At 39.7% G+C, this 27,494-nt stretch overlaps 1 protein-coding gene across 1 annotated transcript; it reads right to left on the reverse strand.

The window, feature by feature from the left end:
- Positions 1–1,088: 1,088 nt before the first annotated feature.
- LOC140271804 (chemokine-like protein TAFA-1) lies at positions 1,089–26,343 on the reverse strand. Its single transcript, XM_072367103.1, has 6 exons — positions 25,936–26,343; positions 24,775–24,916; positions 5,958–6,098; positions 4,538–4,662; positions 2,010–2,084; positions 1,089–1,870 (listed from the first exon to the last, which is right to left on the reverse strand). Exons 2-5 carry the CDS (start codon positions 24,914–24,916, stop codon positions 2,052–2,054), a joined length of 441 nt encoding a protein of 146 aa, XP_072223204.1. The 5' UTR covers positions 25,936–26,343; the 3' UTR covers positions 1,089–1,870; positions 2,010–2,051.
- Positions 26,344–27,494: the final 1,151 nt, after the last annotated feature.

Below are 27,494 nucleotides of genomic sequence, written 5' to 3' on the forward strand. Positions count from 1 at the left end.
ATGCTCTGTATCGCGACTAAAGGAAATATGCAGCCTTACAATAGTGTGCTCATCTGTGTTATGCTCTTCATCAGTTTTGGAAACGTAACTTATAATCTTATCACTATCTTCTCTGTCTCACAGATGAAGCCTCAGTTAGCCACCTCAGGTCTGTTTCAAACTAACTTGGAAATAGGTTGTATTTGGTCAGTTTATCAAATGTCACAACAAAATCTTGCAATTGTGCAGCCTTTCAAAATGTTCTCTGCTATACACGCCACAGTAAAATATACAATGTGCATTACGTTGCACATTGTATATTTCATACATATGTCACATTGCATCCCTCAAAAATGTCAAAATGTCAAAGTTGTTACAACCAGCTCGTAGGCCGCAACAAAAACAGGTGAAATACCAAACTTAGTTATAAACAAACCCAAGTTTATTATAATCAATAGGTTTATGGAATGTGAGAATCAGTTTCAGTGGTGCGGGTGAGTGCATGGGTGCGATGATCAATGTGGGGTGCATGAATTTAGAGCACAGAGAGGAGCCCCCGGATGTCTGGGACAACGGGGTTAAATAGGCTGTCTCCCTGTCAGCCTAATGACGCCTGCTGTGGACCTGAAAAACATAAACACACCAATGCACTGCACACTGAACCCAGGCCTGGGGTCGTCATAAAGTAAACAAAATTTTGCTCTTTACTCTAAACTGGTTTGCAGGAAATGGGCTGTGATAAGTCTTAGTTGGTTAAACTGGGAGTCTTAATCAACCAGTAGTTTACTCATGAATGCACACCCAACTTTTACTGAATGGCTTTGGCACTTATGAAATCTTTAAAAGTTAATACGTGTCAGGCAGGTTCTGGAACTGGAAAAAACTTATTGCTGCCATTAATCCTGGGTGCACTCAAGGATATTTTATCTCACCATGGTTAATGTGGTACACAAATAATCATATCCTCAGGAAGTGTAAAGTGCACTGAATTTTAAATAACAGTATTAAGTCTGTGTGTTCAGATTTTGCTGACCAAGAAAGAGGCACTAACATGAGTAACAGGAACAATGACTTTAATGGAATTCAGCACATATCAATTAATGGCTTCTTATGTACATCGTCATCATTTGAATGATTTAACACAAATAAGGCATTTCAAGTATCGAAAATAACCTGCTCATTGCACATTTCTGGTGAATTAATCATTTCCAAGGTGGCTGAAATATTACCAAACAAGATTAGTTAAGCCATTTAAGAGGTGCTCAAAAGGTTTACAATTACCATACTAACAACTGTGTCAAGACACACAAACTATTTGTAAGACATCTTCAGAATGCATCTGCTTTGTCTTAGAATCACATAATCAATCTCATCGACTTTTGGCTGCCTTGGGTTTTGTGTGCAAGAGGAGGGAAGATTCACAACCACCACAAATAAAGTTCATGTACACTGGAAAGGACAAACAGTTTATGTACAAGTTTTTTCCTCCGACGATATTGAAAGGAGAAAAGAAAATCCTGAGGGCTGTCACCTTCTGCACTTGCTCATTCCATGTCCATTGATAAATTCCTCTCCTGTTTGGTGATTCGCAGTAGACTTCAGTCTCACTGAGTCTACAGAGGGTCGTCGGTTACTCTCCAAATATTAATCCAAATGCACAGACAGTCATGCTCCATCTCAAAGTTGGAAAAAAAGGATGATACTAGATTCATTACAAGGTTATGATGAAGTTCCCTGCAGGCTGCTTGCAGCGCCGCTATTTTCGGGAGCCTTGAGCAAGATGTGCTTAATGTATTCTACATCTTTTTACACTTTGATTTGGAAAGTGTTCACATTTCTTGAAGAAACAATAAGTTCATTGTATATTGTGATAATCGGTCCTATGACAGCACTGAAATTAGAAAACAACATTAAGATCACAGAGATGTGTATACATGTTCTGCTTTGCCCTTTACAGAGCCAAGCAATTAAGGCAATTGAGAAAAAATTAATTACTATACTGTTGTTCTAGCATATATGAAAAGACTTACCGTTGAACCAGAGGTATTCCCTTGTATCCTCGCCACAAAATGTTAATATGTTGATGTTGTGTATGGCTGAGTGTTCTGACAACAAAATGAAAAAAGAAATATAGGGTTAGAATGTTTTGTTTACAAGTTCATTTGGTGGGAAATTCAATACCAATAACTGTGCTGCTTTGTTGAAACCACAAGAAGTGTCACGTTGCTGCATATTTTTTCTCCCACAGCTGAACGCTGCATGTACAATTATTAAGCAAGTGAATACTCTGCCCTACTCATTATTTCTCTGAATAATCTTCAGCTCCAAACTATATTAACTTGAATGCTTTCTTGCTTCATTTTCAAGTTATATATATTCATGTAATTAGGAATTGGCCTAAAGTGATAAACACCTTACATTAAGGTGTGTATAATTATTAGGCAGCTTTATTACCTCTAGTAAAATGAGTCAGAAAAGATTTGACTTTTATAATTGTAAAATGAGCAGTGTTATCTGCATGCAATGCCACCATTTTTCACAGCTGCAACCTACCTCAGGTGTCAAGAACAACAACACTGAATACAATTCACAAGTTTAAAAGGAATATATCATTGGGTAAAACAAGTAATAATATAAAAAAATAATACTTTTTCTGTTCTTGAGAGCACATACGTGTGTGTCCGAAGTCACTACCGATTGAAAAACACAGACCTGGCACTTTGTTTAGCTCCCCCGAGGTTAGGAAATATCTGATTCAGTGACCCATTCAGATTTTCAGTTGAAACTTATGCCACATGTCAGATTCACCCTGCTACCTCTGCTCTGACTTGACCTCTGAGCTCAGCCTTCATTTTCTTTCTTGCATCCAACCCTCTCAACCGATGAATCCAGCTTCACACGGAAAAGTTGTCGTCGGTTGTACTGAGCAGCTGGCATTTTATTTCAACACCAACCTCAGAGGATATAAGACTGGATCAACTTTATCTTTGAGGGTAATGTTCCAGCAAGAGTTAGCAGAAGATTGTGTGGGTGCAGCAACCACTTTCTATCTTTCTGTTTCACAAGCTTAGGCCAGTGCAATGATGAACTTGTAAAGAGATTGTGCCTGGAATAGGGATCAGTTCCAGCTTTCTGTGGCTGAACTTGACAAAGGAAATGTATGTATAAATAGGCTTGAGGTTTTTTTTTTAATCCACTTAGTTTTTGCCTTTAACACTTAATTTTCTGAAATATTAATATTATCAGTAGACCATGCAACTTAATTTGAATATTTAGTAGTTGAGCAGTTATGATTTGTAATTTGAACAACCTAAAGCTGTGAAGATAGTGTGTCTCATAAAGCTCTCATCACTGTAACACTGTGCGACTTTACATGTACTTGGTCCTCTGCTCACTACTTTAAACACTATGTACCATTCTCAGTATGTTAATGTTGCAAGAGTAATTTATTGGCATGTTTTCAATAAAAATCTACAATGATTTAAATGTATAATATCTAAACTAAAAATGTTTAAAAGCTGTAAAAAAGTTATGCTTGTATATCTCCAGGTTGGTCCATTACTGTTCAAAGCATTGCCTACTGGCAGCTTATACTGTAAAAAGAAAAAATATCTTGTGAGATCAATAATGTAACCATATCTACATATATAGAGAGAGCTTGAACTAACTGTTAACTTGCTTCCCATTGAAGCCTTGGTGGTCGAACTACAAATCTGAGCTTCAAACTGATATGGTTGCATCATTCAGTCAGAGACAGTTAAGTTCTTTTCTGCAAACATTCTTTCTATTGGCGCCAATATGTGCTGGGGAAAATGGTCATGTTATTTTAGTATTTGGAGCATAGACAATACATTTTGTGGTGCGGTGTTTTTAACAATCTGGACCAGTTCAGCACATGATGAGATTGCAGCTAAAATAAGGGTTAGAACTAACTGTCTGTTGCCAAACCTCAGACGAGGAAAATATTAAGTATCTTTCTTTTTATCTAGTTTGGTGTGTGGTAGTCTGAGCTGGGTTTGCTGTGAGCGTTAGTGTTAGCTGTAAGGTTATCTATTATATGCTCTGTCAAATGATAATGATGTGCCTCAAGGGTTATTGAGTAGCACTGATCTCAAAAGAGGCAGAATCTGCAGAAGGGAAGGCTGAAGTGGAGTGAGTGTTTAACTTCTCTCTGTACAATCAATGGGAACAGAGGTGTAAATTCAGAGTGGGAGAAGAGTTTACCTGTCTGTGGTACTTTGACCAAAGTATATCACAAACTCCATTAAGGAGTTTGTGAAAAAGAGTATCATATGTCTCCTAGAAATCCTTTTGAGCACTGATGGGCCCTTCTAAAACACAAGCTTTACAGTTTGAAAAAGAAAACACTTTACAGGCTTTGACAGCATAGAGGACTGTGACCGTTTCTTCTGCGACAGTTCATTGAGAACGGATCAACGGACAGACCAACTCCACGGACCAAAGGCTTACTGCAAATTAAATAAAGCCTAAAGAATCCAGTACGTCTAATATTTGTGCAGGCGATGTTAACTCCTGCAGTCCAAAGAGGTTATCTTACCCTTGTGGTTTTGATCTTGTTCCCAGCATAGCACATCCAGCCTGAGTTGTCAGGGAGTGTCTTGCATTCCTCCCCCTCCAGGCAAGGCTCCATCTCACACCACCATCTCCCAATTACTATAGATGCTACAACAAGGACAAAAAAAATGTATTGCAGGTACATTTAACCTTAAATTAGAACAAAGCCTGATTGCACAAGTTAATGCTTTAGAGACAATGACCTAGAGCTCTTAACGGTTCCCTCCTCAAATGATGGACTTTGTTTTGTTCTTTTTTTCCTCCAAAAGTACCTCCCATTGACTAAATAATTATCCTTCCATAGTCCTTAACACAAACAAGCTACACCACTTGGAATGCAGCTTTTAATTAATTCTTGTGCTTATCTGATTCCATAGGTAAACTCATAGCCAAACATGACATACAACATTTCCAAACCGCCTTTTTGAACCCTCACATACACTCAATTTGAAAGATTTAAATTCTAGATCTGACCAACTTTATGTAAAAATGGTTGATGCTCTATAAATGATCCCCAAGGGCTCTAAAATGTGGGATTTCTTGATGGTATAGATTTAACCTTTGAACAGAAAAGTGAACAAAATCAATTGTAATGAAAAATAATGCGAAGTGCAATGCGGCTTCTTTCTTGCATGGCAGTAAGTATCAATGTAGGGGGTGAAACTGTGGCTTTTCATTGAGTGAGAAGATTGGTAGGTGTGACTGAGGCTTGACTTTAATGCACACCACACTCCTGCCATCAAGAGGGAAAATTGCTTTAAATACAGGGTAAGTAGACAGTAAATGGTTTGTAATGTGTGACAGAGGAAAAGAATCTGTCAGACCTGACATCAAGAGACCTCAAATTCCCCCAGTCCGCTCTGAGATTGCAGTAATATTTGCAAAAGGATTTAAGATAAAAGCTGCAGGTGAGAGGTTTCCGAGAGCCAATATGTGTTTTAGTTGTGTCACATTCGTGCACCAAATCCATCTCTTGCAAAGGACTGAGGCTGTGTCGCATATATTTGTCAAAGCATGCATATATCTATCAGCATGTAAACAGCATCTCTTTTGTCTGGATCTCTTTGCATTATGCTATTTTTGTCCCAATTTTCTCATTGCTGAGGTGTGCCAGATTCAGTACTTGTCTTTGCCTGATTTTGGAGTAAAGCTCAGCCCTGCAGACAATGTCTGTAATATAATTACAGACAAATGTAATCAGATAATGTAAGTGGAGTCATGGCACAGATGACTCCGGCTTTTTGAGAGATGTGAAGAAATCTCTGAGAAAACAGCATGATTTTTCATTTATTGAAGTGACAGTACACAACATGCTTTGTGGAATTTAACAAAAGTCAACGTAAGGGCATCAGACTTTCACTGCAATAAAAGCACTGTTTGTTTTATATTTCTGCGATACTCACCGTCAACACATGAAGGCCTGTTTCTGGTGGTTCCAGCCACCTTCCCCGGCAGACAGGAACACTTCACTGTTTGAGACCGCTCCTCGATGCGATTCTTATTACAGCATCTGTGAGCAGCAATTACTTCACATGTGCCCCCTTCTGTGAGGAGAAAAGAAACAAGCATCACTGTTAAAAGTCAACTTCTGCTTTCTGAACGCTTCACTCAAGCACTGAAATTACATTTTCAAGGTTTTTTATTTTAGTATCACAGTTTCAAACAAATATCTGCTGTACTTTGGAAGGAAATATTGCCCTTTTGCTCCACTACATTGAAAACATATTAATTATCTGATTAATTCAATATTCTCTTTTCTGTGGGGGCAGTGGGCTTTCTGATCTACTCTTTTATGTAATTATTACCTGTGATAAATCCATGTTTCTCACATTTCTGGCTTGTGACCCTCTTACAAAATCCTCTGTCTCGTCATGGCATCTTGTCAAGTTTCAGATATATTCCACTAAAGAGACATTCACCCTGCCAGGTTGATCCCACAGGAAATTCTACCTAAACATAGTTTGAAGTGGCTTTACCATATATAACAATAAATAGCTGCGTATCCACTGAGGGTTCAGTGTTAACAGTATGATAAAGCTTTACATAACATATAATGAATATATCAGTCGCTGGGAACATTAACTACAAAATGAGGGTTTTACTTTAATGTTTTCAACTGATGGTTTTGTAAAAAGGAATTTTTTTTTTGTAATACTTGTTTCAGTAGTGCATTTTTCCACCAAGAGGAAATTCTGCTGATGATTTAGAATTTTAAAAAATGCATCTTAACCGCATCTATCACATGCCTAACCTGTGATGTCCATTTTCATGAATTTTTTCCATTCAAGCAGCAAAATAACAGTGAAACATCATTCAAGTTCGCAGTAAAACAGAATAATTATTCCTGTGCTTTCACCTCTTTGAACAAGCAGCATATTGATTGTAAAGATGTATAGACGTGTTAGAGTGCACAGACAAAAGACATCTATTTGAGGGATGAAAGGCCCTGCTTCAGGGTCATCATGAATATGAACACTCAATATGATCCACCATGCAATTATCACCAAACTACCGGCAGTGTCCTGAAGGATCAGAGGACTAGACCAAATGGACGTGACCCTTCTCAGTCAGTGGCCTCCCCCACACACTTCTGTCAGACTCTCAACATATGAGAGTTGTGCTGCAAAGGACCATCTGACAATTACAGCCGTCAGCGTGACACAAGATCAAGGTGGTAGCAGAGAGCAGAAGTGGTGAGAGGGGAAAAGTACCTGGTATATTGCCAGCCAAGTGATTTGAAGTTATGTTTGACAATGAGCTGTGGGTTTGTGAAATGTATCAAGGCTCCATTTGCATATCGCTTCACAACATTTGAATATTTTGGTTTGTAAGGGCCTCTTGAGCAAAAAAAATGCATCCTTGTGCACAATCCTGAAAGAAAACCATCCGTAGTTGGAGAAGTAAACTGAACTCAATAACTGCAGCTGATCGGATGATGAGCAGAAACGACTGGCTGATTACTTTGCGTTTGGACTCTGCTCGAGTGATGTTCCGATACAATCTGAGCACGCATAACACAGAGAGACCTTGTTTCTCCTGGAGACACTGAGATTCTTTTGTTTTCTTTATTTATAAAAACTAAGGAATAGAATAACAATATACCAGCTAAATTGACAGTATTGTACATAAATGAATACACTATATTGTTTTCCATTGCAAAAGGAGGCTGAGGAGTTGTTTATTTGTAACAGGCCAATGAAGGAGTGATGTGGTGAGCACAGAGCAGGTGAAAGAAATGAATACTAGATCATTTCACAGCAACCTGATCAGTCAGAAATAAATTGCATCTTTTCATTCCATTTCCCAATTTTTTGGTTTTTACACACTGCTGTTAATTTAATTTTAATTCCCTATTCAGTTAGGTTTAGGAGAATTGTTGAAATGATGTTTTCAGCATGTGTGTGGTCATGTTTGGCCAAAGATCTATATGGTTAAGTTTAGACATCAAAAATACTTGGTAAGAATAAGGAATTGTTTGGGTAGTCCAGCATTACCTGGATCTGAACTGTCATTGCTTTTTATCCTCCCTCTCTTCCTGTGTTTGTTGTTTATCATGACTGCAACTATCACATAAAGGAAAAATGAAAAAAGTCAAAGTCTAGTGCTTTTATTTGTCTTCAGTGAATTTAAAAATATTTTGAGTGTCTATATTCCTCAATGGCTTATGCTGTTGCCTACAGATGAAATAGCTACTGTTCTAAAATATCAAATAACATTTGAACCAATATTTCTATCTCAATACCTTACAAAATCAAGTAAAGCTGAGATTCGGGGCTTTTCAATGTGAAACTTTTTTCTTATTTGGACATTCAAAGGCTTCAGAGTGAGAGTGGGAACATTATCCATTTCTGCAGCCCTGATCTGTCAGTTGCTAGGCCACATAGTAATGATAGCAAAGGCTTTGTCCCACCGTTTGTATAACGAGTGGCTCAGAATCAAATTGTTGAGACTTTGAGTAGCTTTATTCATGACATCATCTATTTTACCAGCCAACTTAGGTTTTCATCTTTTGACCCACTTAGAGAAACACTGATGTGGACAAGATAACACTGGGGACAATATTCTGACTAAAGAAAAAAATTGAGCTTACATAACAGGGCATCAAGTTTTTTCTGCCAAGACAAAGCAAATATAAAACTGAGACTTTAAACGCCATACTGAAACTTAATATTATCATCATTAAAATGAAGTGAAACACTAAATTCTCTTTTCCAGAATTTTAAAAGACAAAGTCCTTGAATTCTTTAAGGAAAAAAAGAGTTTATAAATACTCACAATTTGGATTATGTGCTTACAACTATGTCACTGCACAGGTGTAGTATAGTTAAAACTGCATCTAATAGTTCATTTCAATATTAACAAATATGTACATTATGTTCTCGATTTACTGCTCAATAGTTTTGCCATCGAATAATCAGAAAATCATTTCAAAGAAAAGCATCAACCTGACATTTAAACCTGTCATTTCATGAAACCGAATGTTCAGATCTGTTTAAATGACGAATAAATGGCTATAAATGCTAAATGGAAATGGGGATGTGCTATTCTGTGCTGGGATTACAAACGTGTGGATTCATTTTGATTTGTTGCCACTGTTGAGATCACAGCAGGGAGTCATTGTTTTAAAGCACAATTCCAAATCGGAGTCAAACGCAGTAATAAAGTGGCTTAAGTTCAAAAAGGAAAGAAAAAGACAAGATTTGTGGACCAGCATGTGAGTTCCGGTGGGGATTAATTAACACAACCCCGCATGACCTGCCGTACAGAAGAAGATCACAGGGCTTGTCTCGCTTTTATTTGACTTCACTGCAGTAAAAGCGATAAGATTATGAAAAATTTGATTGCAATTAATTCGAGCTTCAGTGTCTCTCCTCTATGGCTTTTCAGTGTATTTGTAGCACTTGGTTGTAAGTCTGAGAACGCTGAAATAATTGACAGACCTATACTTCCATCATCTTCCGTTTGAAAGATTTAATCAGATAAGAGAGTTTTAAGAATAAAAATGAATAGCCAAAATCCAACGCATGACGAATGGTAGAATCAAGAAATATGTCTTCCTCACTTCTGTAAAGTTATCTGACTCCGGGCTCCGAGTTGCATAAAACTTCTACAGCTGTTGGCTTAACTGAAAAATTTCCTGATCTTGTTGTCAGTCGGCAAGAATGTTACAAGCTGTCTGATGCACTCAACAAAAGGGCATGTCTGCACAACGATGGTGATGTAGCAGTGGAAGGAGTGGGGCATCATTTGAAAACAACATCCCGCAGGGGTTTGTTCTTCTTAATGCATCTTCTTAATTGTATAAGACAGCCCCAGATTTCTTCTTTGATCTATTAAAAACACACTACTCAACAGAATTAACATTGCATTGCTTGTTGCTAACAAACGGAGCAAAGAACCGGGATTCTCTATATTTGGAAATCATCACCTCAGAAGAATATATTAAAATCAAATAAAAATGCAAATCAGCGTGGTATTTTCAGTCGGCAGGTGTATCAGGTACCTTTACACAAGAGCAATGCAACACTGAGCAGCACTCTTCAAGATCACCCATGGATTCAGCCTGCAAAAGTGCAACACGCGTCATGCTCCCTGTCTTTGCATTCTAAATATTTCAGAGGAAGACAGAGGATAACATGGCTGGATGCAAATGCTCTCCTCAGGTGGGGGCTGGAACCATGCATGGGTATAATTGTTTTCTATATTTCCATTTCCCCCCATTCTCAGGGACAATGAACAAAGTCAGTCTCCCAAAGAACAAATGGCTTCTGGGTGTGAGTGTATGTGAGTATGTGTGCTTGTGTTGCCTTTCCAGCAACATTTTTGATTGACAGGGAACAAGGGTCATGCAGAAATTGTCATTCATAAGGTCACAAGTCACACAGAAGCAGAGGGTCACAACTGCCCTATTTCTGTTGTCGTGCTTCCTTGGCCTGCCTCTTCATTACTCTGAGCTGGGAAACACTGGCTGTCAGGCAACAAGGTGACCACATATACAATCTGCACCCAACAGGGCACATCTCATTTTTAGTTCTGGCTGAGCTGGAAAAGTCATGACTTTGTGCTATATACGGTGGGAGGTTCTGTCATGTTTTTCAGATGATTTGTTCATTGTGTCATTTGGTATTTTATGTTGATTTATTTTCTATGTTGAAGTTTCTTTTGTTTGTCTGTTAGAAAAAAAATATGAGCATTTGCTGTGATTAGTGATGCAGTCCAGTGTCCTTTGGCCTAATTCCTGGGTTATAGGAATTATTATGTATTCAACATCAACCTTATTCATATATTTATTCATATATTTTTAACCAAAATATCCTACTTTGACCTAGACGTAAAATTTAGAGGCATAAAATAATGAGATGTATAATGTTCACAAAGAGACCAGAAATTACCAGTAAGACACAAAATACCTATAAAGAGATGAAAAATTGCAATCCCTACAATGAGACAGAATCCCTAGAATGAGACAGAGTCTCTACAATGAGATATAAAAAAACAAATGAGGCTAAACACACACACAAATATCAATAAAAGGGACACAAAACACCCATATTAAAGATACAAAACCACCAAAATTGAGACAAAGAAAATAAAAAACAAAGATGTGCAAAATCTCAACAAACTATTCCCAGATTAAATAAAGCATCTATTACATGTACAGTTGCAGACCAACAACAAATTATTTCTGTATGGTTAGTGGCAGTGTGTCTCTTTCAGTCAAGGTGTCTTAGTCCTCGGCAGGTTGAGTGGGAGGCCCTCTGCATGTCTGTGTCCAGAGGCTCGTTGTTTCATGCCTGTATCTCAAAAAATGAGCAAGCCCATTACACAGCTGCAGACTGAGCATCAACCTCCATTGTCTCAAGCCATTTTAGTTTATATTCGAGGTCTAAACCAATTGTTCAAGTTCATATGCAAATCAAAGTTTCCTTTTTTTTTTTTTTTTATTCAAACGAAGCAACTTTGCATTTTACTTTCATGTTTCATAGGTCAAAGTGTGAAATACTGAAAACGTATTACACAGTGTGATCCTGGAAGCCAGCAACCCTGCATCAAAATCTGATGAGTTATGGACAGCAAGCCTAGATGAAGGCAAATGCTGTCAAATCATGCCTGACATGAACATGTTTGTCACAAATGCAGGTTTTTAGCTAGTTTGTCTTTATAAGCTGCACAATAGATTTTTTTGTTGATTTTCTATATTTTTAGAAACTCGGGTCATATGATTGAAGGCTCAAGGAGAGCTACAGACTGTATCTGGTGAGAATATTTTTCCGTTTTCTACCAAGCAGTTCTGGGGACTTCTAGATGGTAACTTGGGACAACTTGGTGTATCTCCAGTTAGAATGACATACCTTCCAAGGCTTTTCCTCTGTTTGCATTTGCACCACTGGTAGGGACACTGCAGTGACATAAGAACCAGATGGCAAATGGTAGATAAGACAAAATCACTTTGTCACTGTCCGTGTCACTGGGTAAATGAAGGCTGGACTCCCCTGTCAGTCATTTCTCTTTTTTTTGGATGGTGTTGGGGGGTGTTACCAGTTTCTTTTGAAAACAATTAACATTTTGCTGATGTTCATCCTGATATTTTATAACTATGACAGGCAGTGCTACACTCAAGTACTCAATCAATCATTTCATGTTAATGTCACTGATAGTTCCTGCTGAGCTGGGAGCGCACCTGCTCAGTGGTTGGACTTTAAAAAAAAAATCCCTGTTTGAGTAGTGCTTTGTGCTACAAAGCCACTCAGTTCCTGTGGGGTGAACACAGCAGTACGCCATGAGTGGCTGCAGCTCAGGAGGTACAGCTGTTGTTCGCCAACTGGAAAGTCAGTGGTTACATTCCTGACTTCTGCAGTTCACATGTCAAAGTGTCCTCGGGCAGGATAATGAACCATCGTTGTCTGAGTGTGTGTGTACAATAGAGGGAAAAAAATGCACCCCATAGGCTGTATAGACCAAGAAGTGAAGTATGAATGTGAGTGGATGAACGTGGCTCGAAGACTAAAAGTGCTGTCGACAGCAGCCACTCTGATTCCATAAGAGGGAGGGCGGGGTTTTAGGGTTGTGGTAAAACCCCTTAAAGCAAAAGACTGTTCAAATCTAGTCTAACATGGTATTTTCCACAGCCGTTTTACTCTCCTACTTGTATTGTACTTCTGTTACCTGCTTTTCTACTTTGCTCCCGACCACTAATGGTTATGGTTAGATGTTCAGAAAAACATGGTCAGGGTTAGAAAACTATTTTGTCACGGACTACTACATGTTAGACATGTGGACTAATGTTCTTAATTTATCATTTCTAAAGAAGGCTAGGAAAAAGGGTGGTGGTCTCTTTTTTATGTACTAGTTGTAATTCAACAACTACACAGTACATAAATACATTTTTTTCTAACTTCTTTTTTTAAAAAGATAAATTGTAAATTTATTTATTTCAACCTCCCACCTCTTCACCAACCTGTGCTCATAGATGAATGAAGCAGTGCCATTCTGCTGCTACAGCAACAGGATCAACTCATTTTCTAACTCCTCCAGCCAGAACTGCTCCTCCTCACTTAGAAGAAAAAAAATCATATTCTTCTATAATATCCAATACACAACTGAGCGACCACTCAATCTTAACTATTAACTGTCTGGTAATTTCTTTACCAGTTTGGAGACCCGGGGCTATTTGGAAAACATTTGGGAAGCTGCAACCCCGACACCCAGACATAACGATGACTATCGCCTATGGACGAAACACTTTTCTCGCAAATTTCACGCATTGTCTCACGACATGTGAAACTGCAGTAGCTCACAATTAGCCTTCTTTGTCTTACTGTATAAACTTTGGAACTTTACAATGCTAGCAAAACCTTGAAAGAAAAGAAAAATAGACAGTGGTAGAGTTTCACATCAGTTCACAAAGAAAAATGGGCTCAGCTCTTGCCCATGACATTACATCCTTTACTCCATTAATTTCCAAACCAATACAAAAAGCTACCAACAGTTTCTTGTCCGTTTTGCAAATCAGGCTGTAACATTGTGCTACACTTAAATAAATTTGACATTTTAAAGTAAAATGGATTTTGTAAAATCCAAAACAACCATTCTGGCCAGCAACTTAACTTCTCAGATAAGCATGTATTTAGTTCAAGTTTACCAAATGGAAGTTTGTCAGAGCATTTCAAAGGAGAACCAGCATCTACACAAATGGCAACACCTACAACACATCAGATGTGTTTCAGCTGTGTTAAGCAAAGCCAGCGCCGCTCAGTCGATGGAACCCGGGCACAGTGTGATACTGGAAGCCAGCAACCCTGCATCAAAATCTGATGAGTTATGGACAGCAAGCCTAGATGAAGGCAAATGCTGTCAAATCATGCATGACATGAACGTGTCGCACCAGTCCTGAATTTCTGTGGCTCTGCCGTTCTGCCTGCTTAATGAATGTGAGCAGGGTTCATGTGGGACCAGTAAATGGTTCTTCAGACGTGATGAAACAACCATTGCGCAGAGGAAAATGGTCAGTCTGTCTCAATAGAAATGTCACTATGCAATAAGTATGCAATGACTCGCTGTCTACTGTAATGAGCCCAGACTGTGTGGCTGTCTCTGGAGACTTTGATAGCAAGTATACCCTCTGAATGGTAACACTCTTCTGCCATCTGTTCCAGTAGCTCAACACCGTGTATACATGAAAAAAAAAAATAGTAAAAGCAGTTTACTTAAGGATTCTGAAGACCATCTATCACTTGGTTAAAACCTAATTAATCCAAGTGAAATATCTGGATTTAATGAACACTGCCTATAACTGAGAGGATAGCACTCAGAGTCGCTGCTGTTATACTCCAAATGGAAAGCCTCAGGGACTCAATTTAGTAGATAACCAGTTTCTCTCCTGGGACTATGGATTCCCGTGACTGGCAGCCGGTGACACCGTGTGTACACCCTGTACCGAATGTGTGCGCTCACAGACAAGTGCCACATGACAATATATCTTGATGTGTGACATCTGAATATTTCCAAATACACACAGCTGAGTCCATGTCACACGCAAGTCACTGCAACACATGCGGCTCCTATCGTTAATTATTTTCGTTGCTTAAAAGTCATTTACCAGGGACAGCAGGCCCCGATCTCCAAACCACAGCAGTCTGTGTATTAGAGCACGATGTCTGTCACCTTTTAATGGAAAATGCAACCAAGGTGACCCATAACAGGCTCTTCATTCTCTGTGCATGCCCTGTGCAGACAGCCAAGCCAGCAGGGCACAGCAATTCTGCTGCTGACAGAAAACGGGAGTGCCAGATTAGAGAATGTCAAATTAATGCAGATGGAAGACAGTGAGACACACGGAGCATGTGACTGCCTGGTGTCAATTTGAGGGACTATTTTTTCCCCTGCCTTCTACGAAAACGTCTGAAATCCCTGCAGTACTGTTGTTATTCTAGACGTAAATGTTGGGGTGAAAGTGAGTGACATTGTTTTGAGGCAGGAGAAAAAAAAACTCAAGCACTTGTGTGTTGGTGTAAATTATTAAAAAGAAGGACGAACCTGAGATTTTTCAGTGTTTTGAGAATTAACAGTGTCTCATGAAAGCACTTATGTTAAAGGCATCAACACTTTCTGTGTTCTGTGATTTCTGTCCTAAAGTACATTAATTTTTTCCAACACACGTAGGTTTGTTCTCTAGTGTGCATGTGCGTGGCAGAAAGAGAATTCAAAACAATTTACAGGCATTGAGAACTACCAATTGCTACCCTAAAAAAGCAGTGCCCATGACAAATAAAAGTGCAGAAATTCATGAAATATGGCTGTTGGATTTGACAGCATGTCACACAAGGAGGCCGTAGGATTGGTCCTGAGCAGTGGGCCAGGGATGGGTGATACTTTATTGAAATGCAAAAATGACTACTCTCAGAGCAGAGCTGGTGTTGTTTTAAGATGCATGAAAACTGCATGCCACAGAGGAATCGGCGAGTACTTGGATAGGGAATGAGTTTCTCATTTGCATGGAAGCCTCAAAGCCCATGGTCTCATGTTGTCCCATATAACACAGGCCCAAGACACTGAAAGACAGGTCCTGATCAAGAGCATTAAATGCTACTCTGACTCTCAACATGTGGAACTTACACAGAAAAAAATGCTCCAAGTTCTTTGGTTTTCATGGTGAAGATGTGGCTTGTTGAGTATGATAATTAAGAGCAGCTTTTCATGTCTGTTTAACACAAATAAACAAAGGGACGCTATCTAAATTATTCTCCTGTTTTTCTGAAAATGGAAATGAAAGAAAAACGGGAACTTAAAAATATGTCTCCTGCCTGTGTAATGTCATTCACTTTTAAATGTCAAGCTGCTCCTGTCCTTCCATCTAGCCCTTTTCCTCGACTGGCAAATGTCCACAACTGGTATTTCATATTTCCAGATAGCCTGGTCTGATGAAAGAGATACACTGAGTTGGAAGAAAGGGAAGCAGACAGCAAAGCCACAGAGCCTTTAGAGTGGCTGCTCGCCTCTGATGTGACTGTCGGCTCTGTCACTGGCGACCAGACAATCAACGCTGAGTACGAATGCGGCTGCAACATGTAAAGTGTGTAATATGCATTATGCAAAGGCTTAATGACCTTTTATGATGTATGTCATGCAGCCTGAAGAGACAGCGGCAATTATGATGCAAGAATGCTGATGAGTGGAGAAACATGGCAGATATCTTATTCAGCAAGACATTAGTGGGCAGATTGTGTCACATGATCACTTATAGCTATATAACTTGTGATGGTGTGCAGTAGTTCAATATTTCGGTACATATACATACTTTAGACTGTTCAACTAACTTTGTAGATATGTTCTAATTCCTTAAATCTAGCTTAATTACAGGACGTAGAAGTTGAAATCTTTAATTCAGTCCCTCCATCATCCTTTTCATATTCATCAGTATACAATATTGACACTTTTGTCTCCTATATTCACGCATGCACAATACATTCTCTGCCGCAAAGGTAATTGGATCTGTAGTGTAAATATGCCAGAAGAATTACGGCGCACTAAGGATGAAAAAAACAGAAAAAACAAAACTGAAATCTGCCATAGAGCCTGATAAACCCAATATTAATTACTCTGCTTATTTTTGATGCTACCCTCCCCCTTGGAACCAATTAGTTTGTTGAGATGCTTCTTTTCAGTTTAATGAGGTCTAAGTAATGATAATGAATTTCAGATTCCTGCCAAGCATTTGAAATAGGTTTTCACAAAAGCAGTACCACATGAAATAATCTGTCAAGTATAATTCTGCAAGAACTACTTCTCTCATTCAGAAAATGTAAAATGGGGAAATGGGGTGCCATTTTCATCTCAACAAAACCCATGAATTAATGGGTTTTAAGCTGATGCTTTCTGGGTATGAGTCAGGGGATGGTAAGATAAGATAACTCACACTCATTTTAATTCAGATTCAAATAAACAGTGGGTCCACTGGGTGAGAACATTCTCAAAATCGACATTCCACCACAGGTGGCCAACAGCGATATGCCAAATCCATCTAAGACCTGCCACACCTTTAAAATCCTTCACAAGGACAAAGAGAAAAAGCCTTTTGACAAACTTCACATCTCTACAGTTCCATATGATGTCAGTTAACAGGAAAACTAGGCTCTAGGGTAGCGTTTTACCCCGGCAGGGATCACAATTGCTGGGACAATCCTCAGTACACACAAGACAAGAAGATCTTAACTTTCTGATATAATATTTACAAACAGAGGGAACATAAGCCATCATTAATTCAGCAGCAGCTTTTGTTCCAAGGGGAAAATGTTGAATTAAAGAGCAAGAGTGCTCGCACATAAATCCACACAAGCTTGTGCAGCCCCTGACACCAGGAGCTGCTGTGAAGTGAGGTGATGGTGGGATCCTTTCCAGTATTGCAGCTTTTTTTCTATTCTCTGCCACAGCAACAAAAGTTTGAATGGAATTTTGTCATGTTATTATGAGAAATCTGAAGTAGTGTCACAGTTGAAAAACTTCTACTGTGGCATATTATCCTGCAACTCAGTGGGTTAAAGGGTTTGTCTCAAAATGGGGCAGCCAAGTTGCTATAAATGCACAGTTCGCCTGTAAAGGAGTTTTAGAGTTTCTTGAATTAGTGGAACTCACTTTCCTCTCTTTGTGTTATAAAACAGTGAGCTGACAGGGTACACACTCAGGGCTCCTTCACCAGATAAAGCATAACATTTCTTAAAAGAAACACAAAATTACAAAGAATAAACTAGCCTCAACCATGACACCCCAAGCAAGGCATACGAATTTTGTATGTATTATTTCTTAGTCAAAGTGCCGGCTAAAGTGCAGGCTCTGGCAATACATTACGGTAGATAGAAAGTTATTTATCAATATAGTCTCATAATGAGATATTCACTATTGATGTAGCATTAGTTAATGATGTTATCACTGCCAAGTACTTAGAGCTTTAATTCTTAACATATTTTCATTAATTCAACAAATGTGAGTCCTTACCTCTGTAACCTTTGCTCTTACCCATTAAAACCTGCTCCTGCTCTAATGCTGATGTGCAATTCACAGTAATTAAAGTTTAATACTAATTACACCAAACATCATCATTATGTTTTAATTAATATGAAACATTAATGTTATCCATAAACTCTGTTAAGAAGCCGCTGATTAATTTTCAAGCGCAGATAATTGTCTGAGCTGGCAAAGTGACTTTTCAGAACATTCAAATAAGCAACAGCACTCGCTCGGTTTTCTGCTTGCACATAAACCTGAGAGCAGTGTCTGCAATAGCTGAGCCTTTTTTTTGGACTATTTCTGGATTAAAGCAAAGTGAACACTTTCATCAGGATTCAGGGTTTGAGTGTCAACTATCCTTGAGCTATGTCAACCGTCACAGCAACATATTTAGAAAACTGCTGCTAACTACAAACAAAACCGGGGTCTAAAAAAACTAGCTGATGACCCCGAGAGAATGCACTGCTTCCTGCACCCAAGGGAGACAGAGTGGTTTGAAACAATCAACTAATAATGTCAGTCTGAGGCAAAATGCGTTCCAGTGTTCAGAGCCGTTATGAAATGGTAGGGCTCCTGTATATGCTGTCTTAATGATGTCTTAGAGAAGCACTTGGCCATAGGCTTTGTTTCATGGTAGCAAAGCTCTAACATTAGTGTTCTAATTTGGGGATTGCATGCTGTTTATTCTTAAGGAACTGTTTTGCTGATTGCACAAACTGTTTGCTTGCAGGTTACATCATTCAAATTTAGCTTCCGCCCCAAAGCTCTTGACATTTTGGTGTATTAGCAAGCAATTGTATTCAAACTCTCTAAATCCTTAACACAGGTTTAAGCATTGGCTCCCAAAGACAGTGCTGCGGGAACTATCAAACACTGTTACAACCCGATTTATTGTATTTATTTTCTTATATCACATTCGTTGGAAAAGACGTATATGCGTTAACCTTTTGTTAGATTTAAGTATATTAAAAAATATATTCTTTACTTGGGAGTTTTGCAGTAAGATAAGCAATGGAAAGATTTGACGAAACAAACAGACTTAAAGAAGTGCTGACACCCCAGTCCTCAAGCCAGAGGGCTTCTCATTACCTTATGCTGCATTCGATAACAACTGGGAACTTAGAATCTCCAATCTATCGACCAGGAGAAATCAAAGAGAAAGCCACCTCAAGTCAGAATTTCCTCTCTGCAACTCTGGTAAGTGTGTTCCACTACACTATCCTCCACAAAACTCTAGTTGGAGACACTCTTTTATTAGAAATCTGTTGATGTGATTGGATGCTGCAGCTGACTGGACAGAAACCCTGACACTGCATCATTGTAGTTTTAAATTCGAACAAATAAGAGGTTAAATTCGTTCCCAGGTTAAGATTGATGTTTTACTTCCGAGTTTAATTTAAAAAGAAAGCATAAAATGACTTTAGTCATTTCCCTTAAAGGTTTGTTGTCTGTTGTCTTTCAGCAGTAAAAATGTTTAATTCAATCAATTTCCCTTGAATGTATAAGTACACACATATTACCAAGTATAAATGATGCCTTATTTTGCCTCATCCCAAGTGTCTGCAGACAGGGAATTTAATATCGTTGTTAATATATCTTCTTGTCAAACTGAGGTGATGGAACACTTTTTATGCTCCCATGCTTGCCTAAGGCATTATGTTTTTTGGGTTACCTTCCCATTCATACACTTACTACATTCAAGAATGCAGAAGAGCTTGTGATTCTTACATATCAAGAATCCCTGATATCAACTTTCTTACCTCTTGCACAAATCTCTAACTGACTCAATGATTAAGTGATTAAAATCTGGTGATCAAAGCTCAACAGCCACTGTCACTGCGACCTTAATATACAAAACTTTTGGCTTTAACTTCTTTTTGGAAGAATTAGTTTATTATAAAATTTCACACAAACATCTGACATTGTAACTTGTTTTGTGATTAGATTGATGCAGAGGTTACTGTGTACATACAGTATTGCTTTGTTCATAACTCTGTTTGACAGAATTCGCTGGCACTGACGGTTTTTGCTTCTCATTCACTTTGAATGGGGATCTTGAATTGTTAAAATGATTTCTAGTTGCACTGCTTTGCTTTCCTAGCGTAGCTTGTTGTGGAAAATTGAATATGGTCCAACTTTAGAAACGGCAGAGCAAGCGCCAGCCAATGAAATCCCCAGTCTGAAAATCATGTGTCTGATGTCGTGACAGATTGCCGCCACGATTTCACCTTTGAGTGTTATCACATTGTGTCTATGTGAATCCCACCTTAATCTGTGCAGTTATAGAAGGTTTTATGGTCATGCACACAATCAGATGCAGACCATGCAGTCATTTCAGTCAAAGTGCATGTTGTTCAAACATATTAGCTCCCACATCCTCATAGAACTGTAGTTACATCCAGTGACCCCACTTTCAGCTTGCGATTTTGTAGTCTAATTACAGACCATGCAGGCTCAAAATTACAGGGGTGTGAAAGCTCATAATGTAGGTCAGTCATGTAGGCGAATGGAGGGCTCCACATTGATCTCATGTTAAGGGTTACATCCAGCTTCAATATCCAAATCATCAGAAATTAAGTCAAGGCAAACATAGGTGTAAACTGAAACCTGACTGAGTAGCAAAGGCATAGTACAAGGCAGTTAATCTAGTTTGATACTGAGTGGGGCTTTTTGAATGACTTTACAACTTAAAAGAGAAGACATTAATGAAGCGAGTGATGACATGGATTGTATCTTTGTGTCGGGTGATCAGTCAGATATGACTTTGACAATGCCAACTCAGAGATAATGAGCTTCACAGCAAAACTGCAGACTTTTGCAATGACCTCAAGATGCCTTTGATTTTCATTCATTTTCTGCTACTGACTAAGGTCTCTAATAAGAAATTAATCTGTAACAGTCTCCTGTATCTGCAATATATACCCATGAATGTACTATCTGTCTATCTGTGATTAAAACGTCAAGTCAGAAAAAAAATGAAGGGGACTTACTTTCAAAAAACACTGTATTCTTCAGAGTAAATAAAATTTATGGCTCAATATCCTACAAAGCTCTGCATATGAAGGGGTTTGAGTGAAGTGAAATTTAGTATTGTGACCTGCAACACTGCAATCTTTATCAAGCTGATAAGCTGATGAGCTGCTTGTGCCGTTAACACCTCTGTTATTAATATATTGGGATTCTGGCCGAGGTAAGAAACAGCTGGTGTAGTCTGAGAGAAAGCTGGCTAATTAATTACGCTGTGGGCCACAAAAATTCATTTTGCGCATAAGCGTTGTGACCACAACCCATAGCCCCAGCACAGAATTGGCTGAAAGACTTCAATTAAACATGCTGTTTAAACAAATAACCACAAGCTTAGTGGAGCTTTCCCTTGAATAATTCATGAACTAAAAGAGGGAGTAATCGGGAAATACTCGCATATGTAAAACCTATTTGTAGTGCTGAGCATGCAGTAATAATTAAGCCACTGATTGTCTTTCAATTCATTTATTAAGAATATATTTTTCTTTCAGGCCTAGCCAAATTATTATGAACACTTTACTGTTACTTACATGTGATACAACGCAATTGAACGTGCTTTGGCTATCAAAGCAGGAAGCCCATTTCAGAGCCTATGGAAGGCATTTCTGGTATCTTATGGAGCGGCTAAAGATGCGTCAGCATTACAGTAACACATGTAACAACATCAGAACAAAATGGGTCTGCTGAGTTTAAACTGTGGAGAGGCTTTGGGCAGAGGCTGAACGCCACTTCCCTTTGGCGTTGCAGCGGAGCAGCGATGGCACCAGTGAGAGCATGGTTGAAAGGAGGGCTAAGGGAGGGGTTGGGGAAGATGTATGTCAAAATAATGTGCCTCCAGGATGCATTATATAAGGCTATTAAATTGTCAGTGTCTAAAACACTGCATAGTGGGTACAACCTTTGTTTGTGACAGCCGAAAATCCATTTTTCATGTCTGTTTCAGTCTGAGTCTTACCCGCGAGTGGTTCTTTTGTTGGAGCACTTGGGGGAAAAAAATAATTCTGTAGTCCTTACTAAAGCTCCAGAAAAGGATACAAGAGAGAATCGTGTGGCATTCGCACTTTAGGAAAAACAAAACCATAGTAACACTGCATATTATATTTGAGAACTTATATCTATATATAAGTCTATATTTTTAAAACAGTGAAATTTTATTCTTGTCAAAAAGAAGCACCTTTATAAGGCACTAAAGCAATGGAAGGCTATTATGGTGGGCACTGGAGCAAGTGTAGAGGAAGACAGTGAAACTTATATGACACAGTAAAGTGTTGGCGAATTAAATCTAAACACGGAGAACACTTTCAAGTGACTTACTTCTTCTCGTATCCCTGACTTCTCTGTACATCTCATCCTGTTATGCATGTTCACTCACAGCCACACACTTTACAGCAACCACTAGGAGGGAGATGATCTGCACTGAGCTGAGAATCAGTGACCTTTCAGTTATGAACAGTTTGACCCCACAAAGCCAACTGTCGGTGGGAGTGAGTTTGCAAGGGAGCAAGGCCACCTCAGGCAGCCACTATTGTTTGTTGTCCTTTAAGCCAACACCTCCACATGATGCTCTGCATCACCAATAGAACAGTTTCTTCCACTTGAAAAAAGACTGCTGCTCCACACATTCAACATACCTTTGTTTTATCAGCAGAGAGTCATATACTGTATTTCTCTCTTTAGCAAATATCATACAGCATCTAACATGCTCCTCTTCAAGTGTAATTTGTCATCTCTGCACAGTATATTTTGTATTTCTAGTAGTCGGATTGAGGTTTAAAATCATTGTATGTAGGAATCTATTTTTGTTTGCAAGTCAGTGTTTCAGACATGGAAAATTGCCCATCTGTGGCTTCCTTGGGCCATGTTTGAGGGTCGAGAAATGCGCGACCCCAAAAGCAACATCTCTGCCCGGCACTTTGTGAATGCGCGACACACACAATCTGTTCTCTTTTGAGCACCGTTCACGCTCTTTGCACCAAATAAATGCAGCACCTTATGAATCATGCCGCAGAGAGCAACACTGCCTGTACCAGGGAGGCAGAGAACAGCCCTGAGCCTATCTAAGAGAGTGGCAGGCAGCAATCTGTAAGCAAGGCTGTAGGGTGAAAAGCAGGGCACCTTGTCCGAATCACTGAGCATTCACAAGCGCCTACTCTGGGGTCATCTAGCTAATGGACTTCTCGACACACTTTCTTTGCAATAAGGCTGCCAATATGTCAGTGCACAGGTAGAACAGGTTCTTGAACAATGTCAAAATAGATTATTAGGTGAGAAATAGATAAGTGAGAAAGGCGCTTCTGCTGATAAATCGCTGTCTTCCTGTCTCAAATGCCTCTTCACGCTACAGGTGCTTTTGTTTACAAATTATTTTGTACCCAAAGTCTGTCTTTGTTTGCGAGATTTATGGATCAGGTCATAATTTACCTGCTCCCAAAAACACTTGACAGGAAGGATTCTGATTCATCTCCCTGTAGATCTAAATTTCTATTGTCAAGGACGCGACTGATCTCTCGCCCTCTGTAATCTCGATTTCGTCGGGTAATACCAGCCACCGTGAACTTGTGGCATTTTGCTGCCTTTAATGATTGGCCCGATGGTCTGCAACCAACGGCCTTCTTGCCACCAATTCATGACCCGTCAACCCCAATCCTCCCACCAATCCACCAGGCACACAACACACAGCACAGAACAAATGTCCTTGTGTCAGAATCAATCAAGACAGGCATCCCATCCTCCTCTCATAAAACTGGCATCTCATTTATCCAGGAGTGAGAACTATGGTAAATGGAATGACAGGGCATTTACACTTTTAGTAGCAGATGGTCCTGAAAGATTCAAATCGTTCTCCTTGAAACTGGTTTCTCCAAAAAACCTGGATGCATATTTTAAATATTAATTCCATTTGCTTTAGTTGACGTGAGAACACTTTTGGGAAGATATCATTTTCGTAAGTGTCTTTTTTGTTTTTCGTTACATTTTTTTTCTCCCCTAACGCATGCGTACTGACCTGCGTAATGAAATGAAGGTGTTGGAATAGGAAGTCTTCTGATTCACAATATTGGGAGTATTGAAAAGACCCCTTGCTGACATGCTTGAGGTGCAAAATAAGAGACACTGAGGACCTGTCCTCACATGCAGCTACTTCTGCCTTTGAAGTTCTGACAGCATTCAGCTTCCTCTCCTCTGCTGAATCCTGAGATCATAATTATTTACCATAACCAAGGCTCACATCTGCCTGACGAAAACAAAAGTTCACCCGCAATGCTTCGGTCATATTCTATTCAGTGCAATTTCACAGGGAACACAATCGCACAGATCAAATTGAAGGGGAGCAGTCTAGCATGAATATCAGCTGTGATGGCTACAGAAGGAAAGCACAGAGGCATTCAGTGTGTATCTGTGTGATCTTCTGAGCTAAAACTCTCAAGCTATGAATCTTAATGAAAATCGCCATTGCAAAGTGTGACTGCTTACTAATTTCTTAAGTAACTGCTTTGATATTAATGAATGTAATGACCTCAGAAATCAAAGACTGAAACAAGGTGTGTTTTTATTTTCTCTGAGCTTACAACAATACAATCAAACACATAAGCAACTAAGCCAAGCGTCTGGTGGTATAATAACGCTGGCTGCTACAGCAGATTTTGGGAGGATCTTTGGTAGCCAGAGCAAAAGAGAAAGCGCAGAGGGACTTACCGATCATATGAACTGTGGTTCGGCCTGGCCTCGTCCCAGGATTCTGCTGAATGGTGTCGTAGAAAGTGGCCTGACACAGTTGCATGGCAGTCACACTGACCCAGAGGCACAGGCAGAGCAGCCAGGACATGACAGGACACATCTGCTAAGTACCAGCAGAGGGGGAATCAACTCTCAATACATCATGTTCTGAACCTGTGACCTCGTGCCCCCATCCCACAACCAAACATCACACAAATGCTTAAAGAATCTCGAGTGTGACACACAGACATACAAATTAATACATCTCAACGTTTTCTACAAACATGTCTCACTATAATTGGATTAAAGCCCCACAGTGGGGTTTTTTAGTCATCAGGATTTATCATTACCATGATTATATAAGTGTGATTTCTTCACTGTTTCTTCCCAGTTTGCCCTGTTTTGTCCCTCAGCCACAACGCAGCAAATATGCAGAGATCCCTGAGGAGTTTTTTCCATGCAGCAGAGATCTCCCCTGACAGGCTTACTCCCTTCAACTCCTGAGCAGTGCTCCAGCCTCAAAACCAAAAATCAAACTTAAAGAAAGATAAGATTTTCGAGAGCAGCTGGCTGCCGAGCCTTTTCTCTATCTGTCAGAATAATGTGACAGTGACATGGCGATAACAGGAATCAAAAAGGCTTGTAATGTTTCACCATGCTGTTCAGAGGAAAGGGGGTGGGGGAGGGGGGTGGATAGCGAGGATTGCTTCTGGTCAAAGGGAGGGAAATCTGTGAAGGAGAAAATAAAAGATGCTTCAACCCTGAAACTGTTTAAAGCAGCAAACTGTGTTATCGTCTTCTTTTTAAGATGTCCTTTTTCACATCAGAGCCAGTTAATTGTTCTGATTTCAATATGACATTGCATTTTTAGACAGCATGAAACTTTTATCCAACCTTTTCTGATGTTTACTGTGCTTTAAATAGTCTCAAATGGGAGTAAGATCAGAGAGATTTTCTGGTTCGCAAGCATTTGGATTGGCTCAAATCTCAACATGTCACTGAGTTTTCGTCTTGATTAGATTTCCCTTTGTTTAGTAAATGTGTGATTTGCCTGGGTGACCTGACAACAAACATCTCTAACCCTTTTGTCAGTGTCAGACTTTATTTTTGCCCAAAAGTAGAAAAAGACTGAGATCTTACCTGAACAACCCAACAAACTGAGTACAAATGTCTCAACAGAATGCCACATATCCATCCATAATTCTGCTTATGTTGATCCCATCCAGTGACACTGAATTTGGCTCGAGGAGAAAAACTCCGCTGACTCTGCCTGCTCCCCCACTTTGATAGCAACAGTCCAGTGATTCAGAAATAACCGTGAAGCCGGAGTCAGGAAATAAATTTACAGCTCTTTCAGTTCCACCTTTGAATTACCACTGCTTCACCTTGAGGAGCTGCCCCCGCTGACACTGGATTCACTTGCCCCCTCGCATCTACAGGCACGTGCAGAGTGCCCCTTAATTAACTGTTGTGGAATCTCTGTTTTCACCGTCCGCATCCTTCCAGTAAGAGGCAGCCTCTGAGCAACAGCTCTCGCTGAGTCCCTCCTCTGCGAGCACTCAGAGACAAATGTTCCCGTACAGCTTGGCTGAGTCTAAAAACTGTATCACATGTCTTAAAGCCAGACTGCCTCTGGATTAGACGGCATTGTGGGACTCCATCTGATCGCGTGCTTCTGGCAACAGTTACAAGTCAGGGGAAGGTGGCACCACTCACGGCGCTGTGACCACACGATCAACAATTATTTACATTTAGAATTGATTTTCCGTTTCTCCAGGGGCAACCCGTCCTTTTAATACGTTGCCTCGTTTGCGGTATGTTTCACGCCGCCCTCCACTCAGAAAACTAAAAAAAACAAAACGTGTTTTCATGCTTTTGAGTGATTAGAAGTCAAGATGTTACTACCTGGTCCAAGAATGTGAGAGGGGAAAGAATTAAACCATCGACTAACCTTGGTGTTGTTACAGGAAAGGTGCAAAACAGATTGGGAATGAGAGTGTTTTCACGAGCTGAGCAGAAAGGACAATTGAAAGCGGATTATTATGAGAAACAATAATATGCATTAAGCGGAGGTTAATCTTCCCCAACAGTGGGGGAGTTTCTCAGTCCATCGTAGGGACACAATGATGACCCTGAAAGACAGGGAGGTGAGTGTTGTTATCTGGAGTAAATGGGCTAAGCGACATGCGGTATGAGTGGGAAACAGCTCGATCCGCCACCTTCAGCGCATGGTGAGCTCTGCTTTGGATTTGTTTTTGTTTTTTTAATTTTATCACTTGCGCGCAGAACATGCCCAAGGCCTGCAGCTCACACTGCCATCTCCACGGCATAAAGACTTTTGCATTTTATTTTGATGCTTGCTCAGGAAGACAGGGTGCATCCCGAGTTCAGGAAGGAGTGGAGAATACCCGCTGCGAAACTACTCCACAACACAGCATTAATGTCGCAGACGCTGGCAGAGTGTAGAGGGGGTGGGGACACACTGTACTCTGGGAAGCCAAATAGGATAAATTGTTGAAGTGTTTTTTTTAGTGGTATTATACTTTCCAGAAATGGAACAGTCCGCTGTTCATAGATCCCAGAGTCCCATGTAGTCCCTTTGTTTTGACACATTGGGACTGAACTTTATTCAAGTTATCTGTTACAGAGGGAGTTTGCTGAGAAATGTTCTGGAACTCTTGGAGCACAGCAACAGATAA

This window comes from Leuresthes tenuis, unplaced genomic scaffold (assembly GCF_036924035.1).
Source record: "Leuresthes tenuis unplaced genomic scaffold, fLeuTen1.0.hap1 SCAF_16, whole genome shotgun sequence".
Classification (NCBI taxonomy): Eukaryota; Metazoa; Chordata; class Actinopteri; order Atheriniformes; family Atherinopsidae; genus Leuresthes; species Leuresthes tenuis.

What these genes read in the sequence shown, in the direction of transcription:
- LOC140271804 (XM_072367103.1), bottom strand. Translation starts at nt 24,916, where the DNA reads ATGTGTCCTGTCATGTCCTGGCTGCTCTGCCTGTGCCTCTGGGTCAGT. An exon ending in AACCACAGTTCATATGATCG is followed by an intron (nt 6,099 to 24,774) that starts GTAAGTCCCTCT and finishes TTCTCCTCACAG; the next exon opens with AAGGGGGCACATGTGAAGTA. An exon ending in ACAAGATCAAAACCACAAGG is followed by an intron (nt 2,085 to 4,537) that starts GTAAGATAACCT and finishes TTTTGTTGTCAG; the next exon opens with AACACTCAGCCATACACAAC.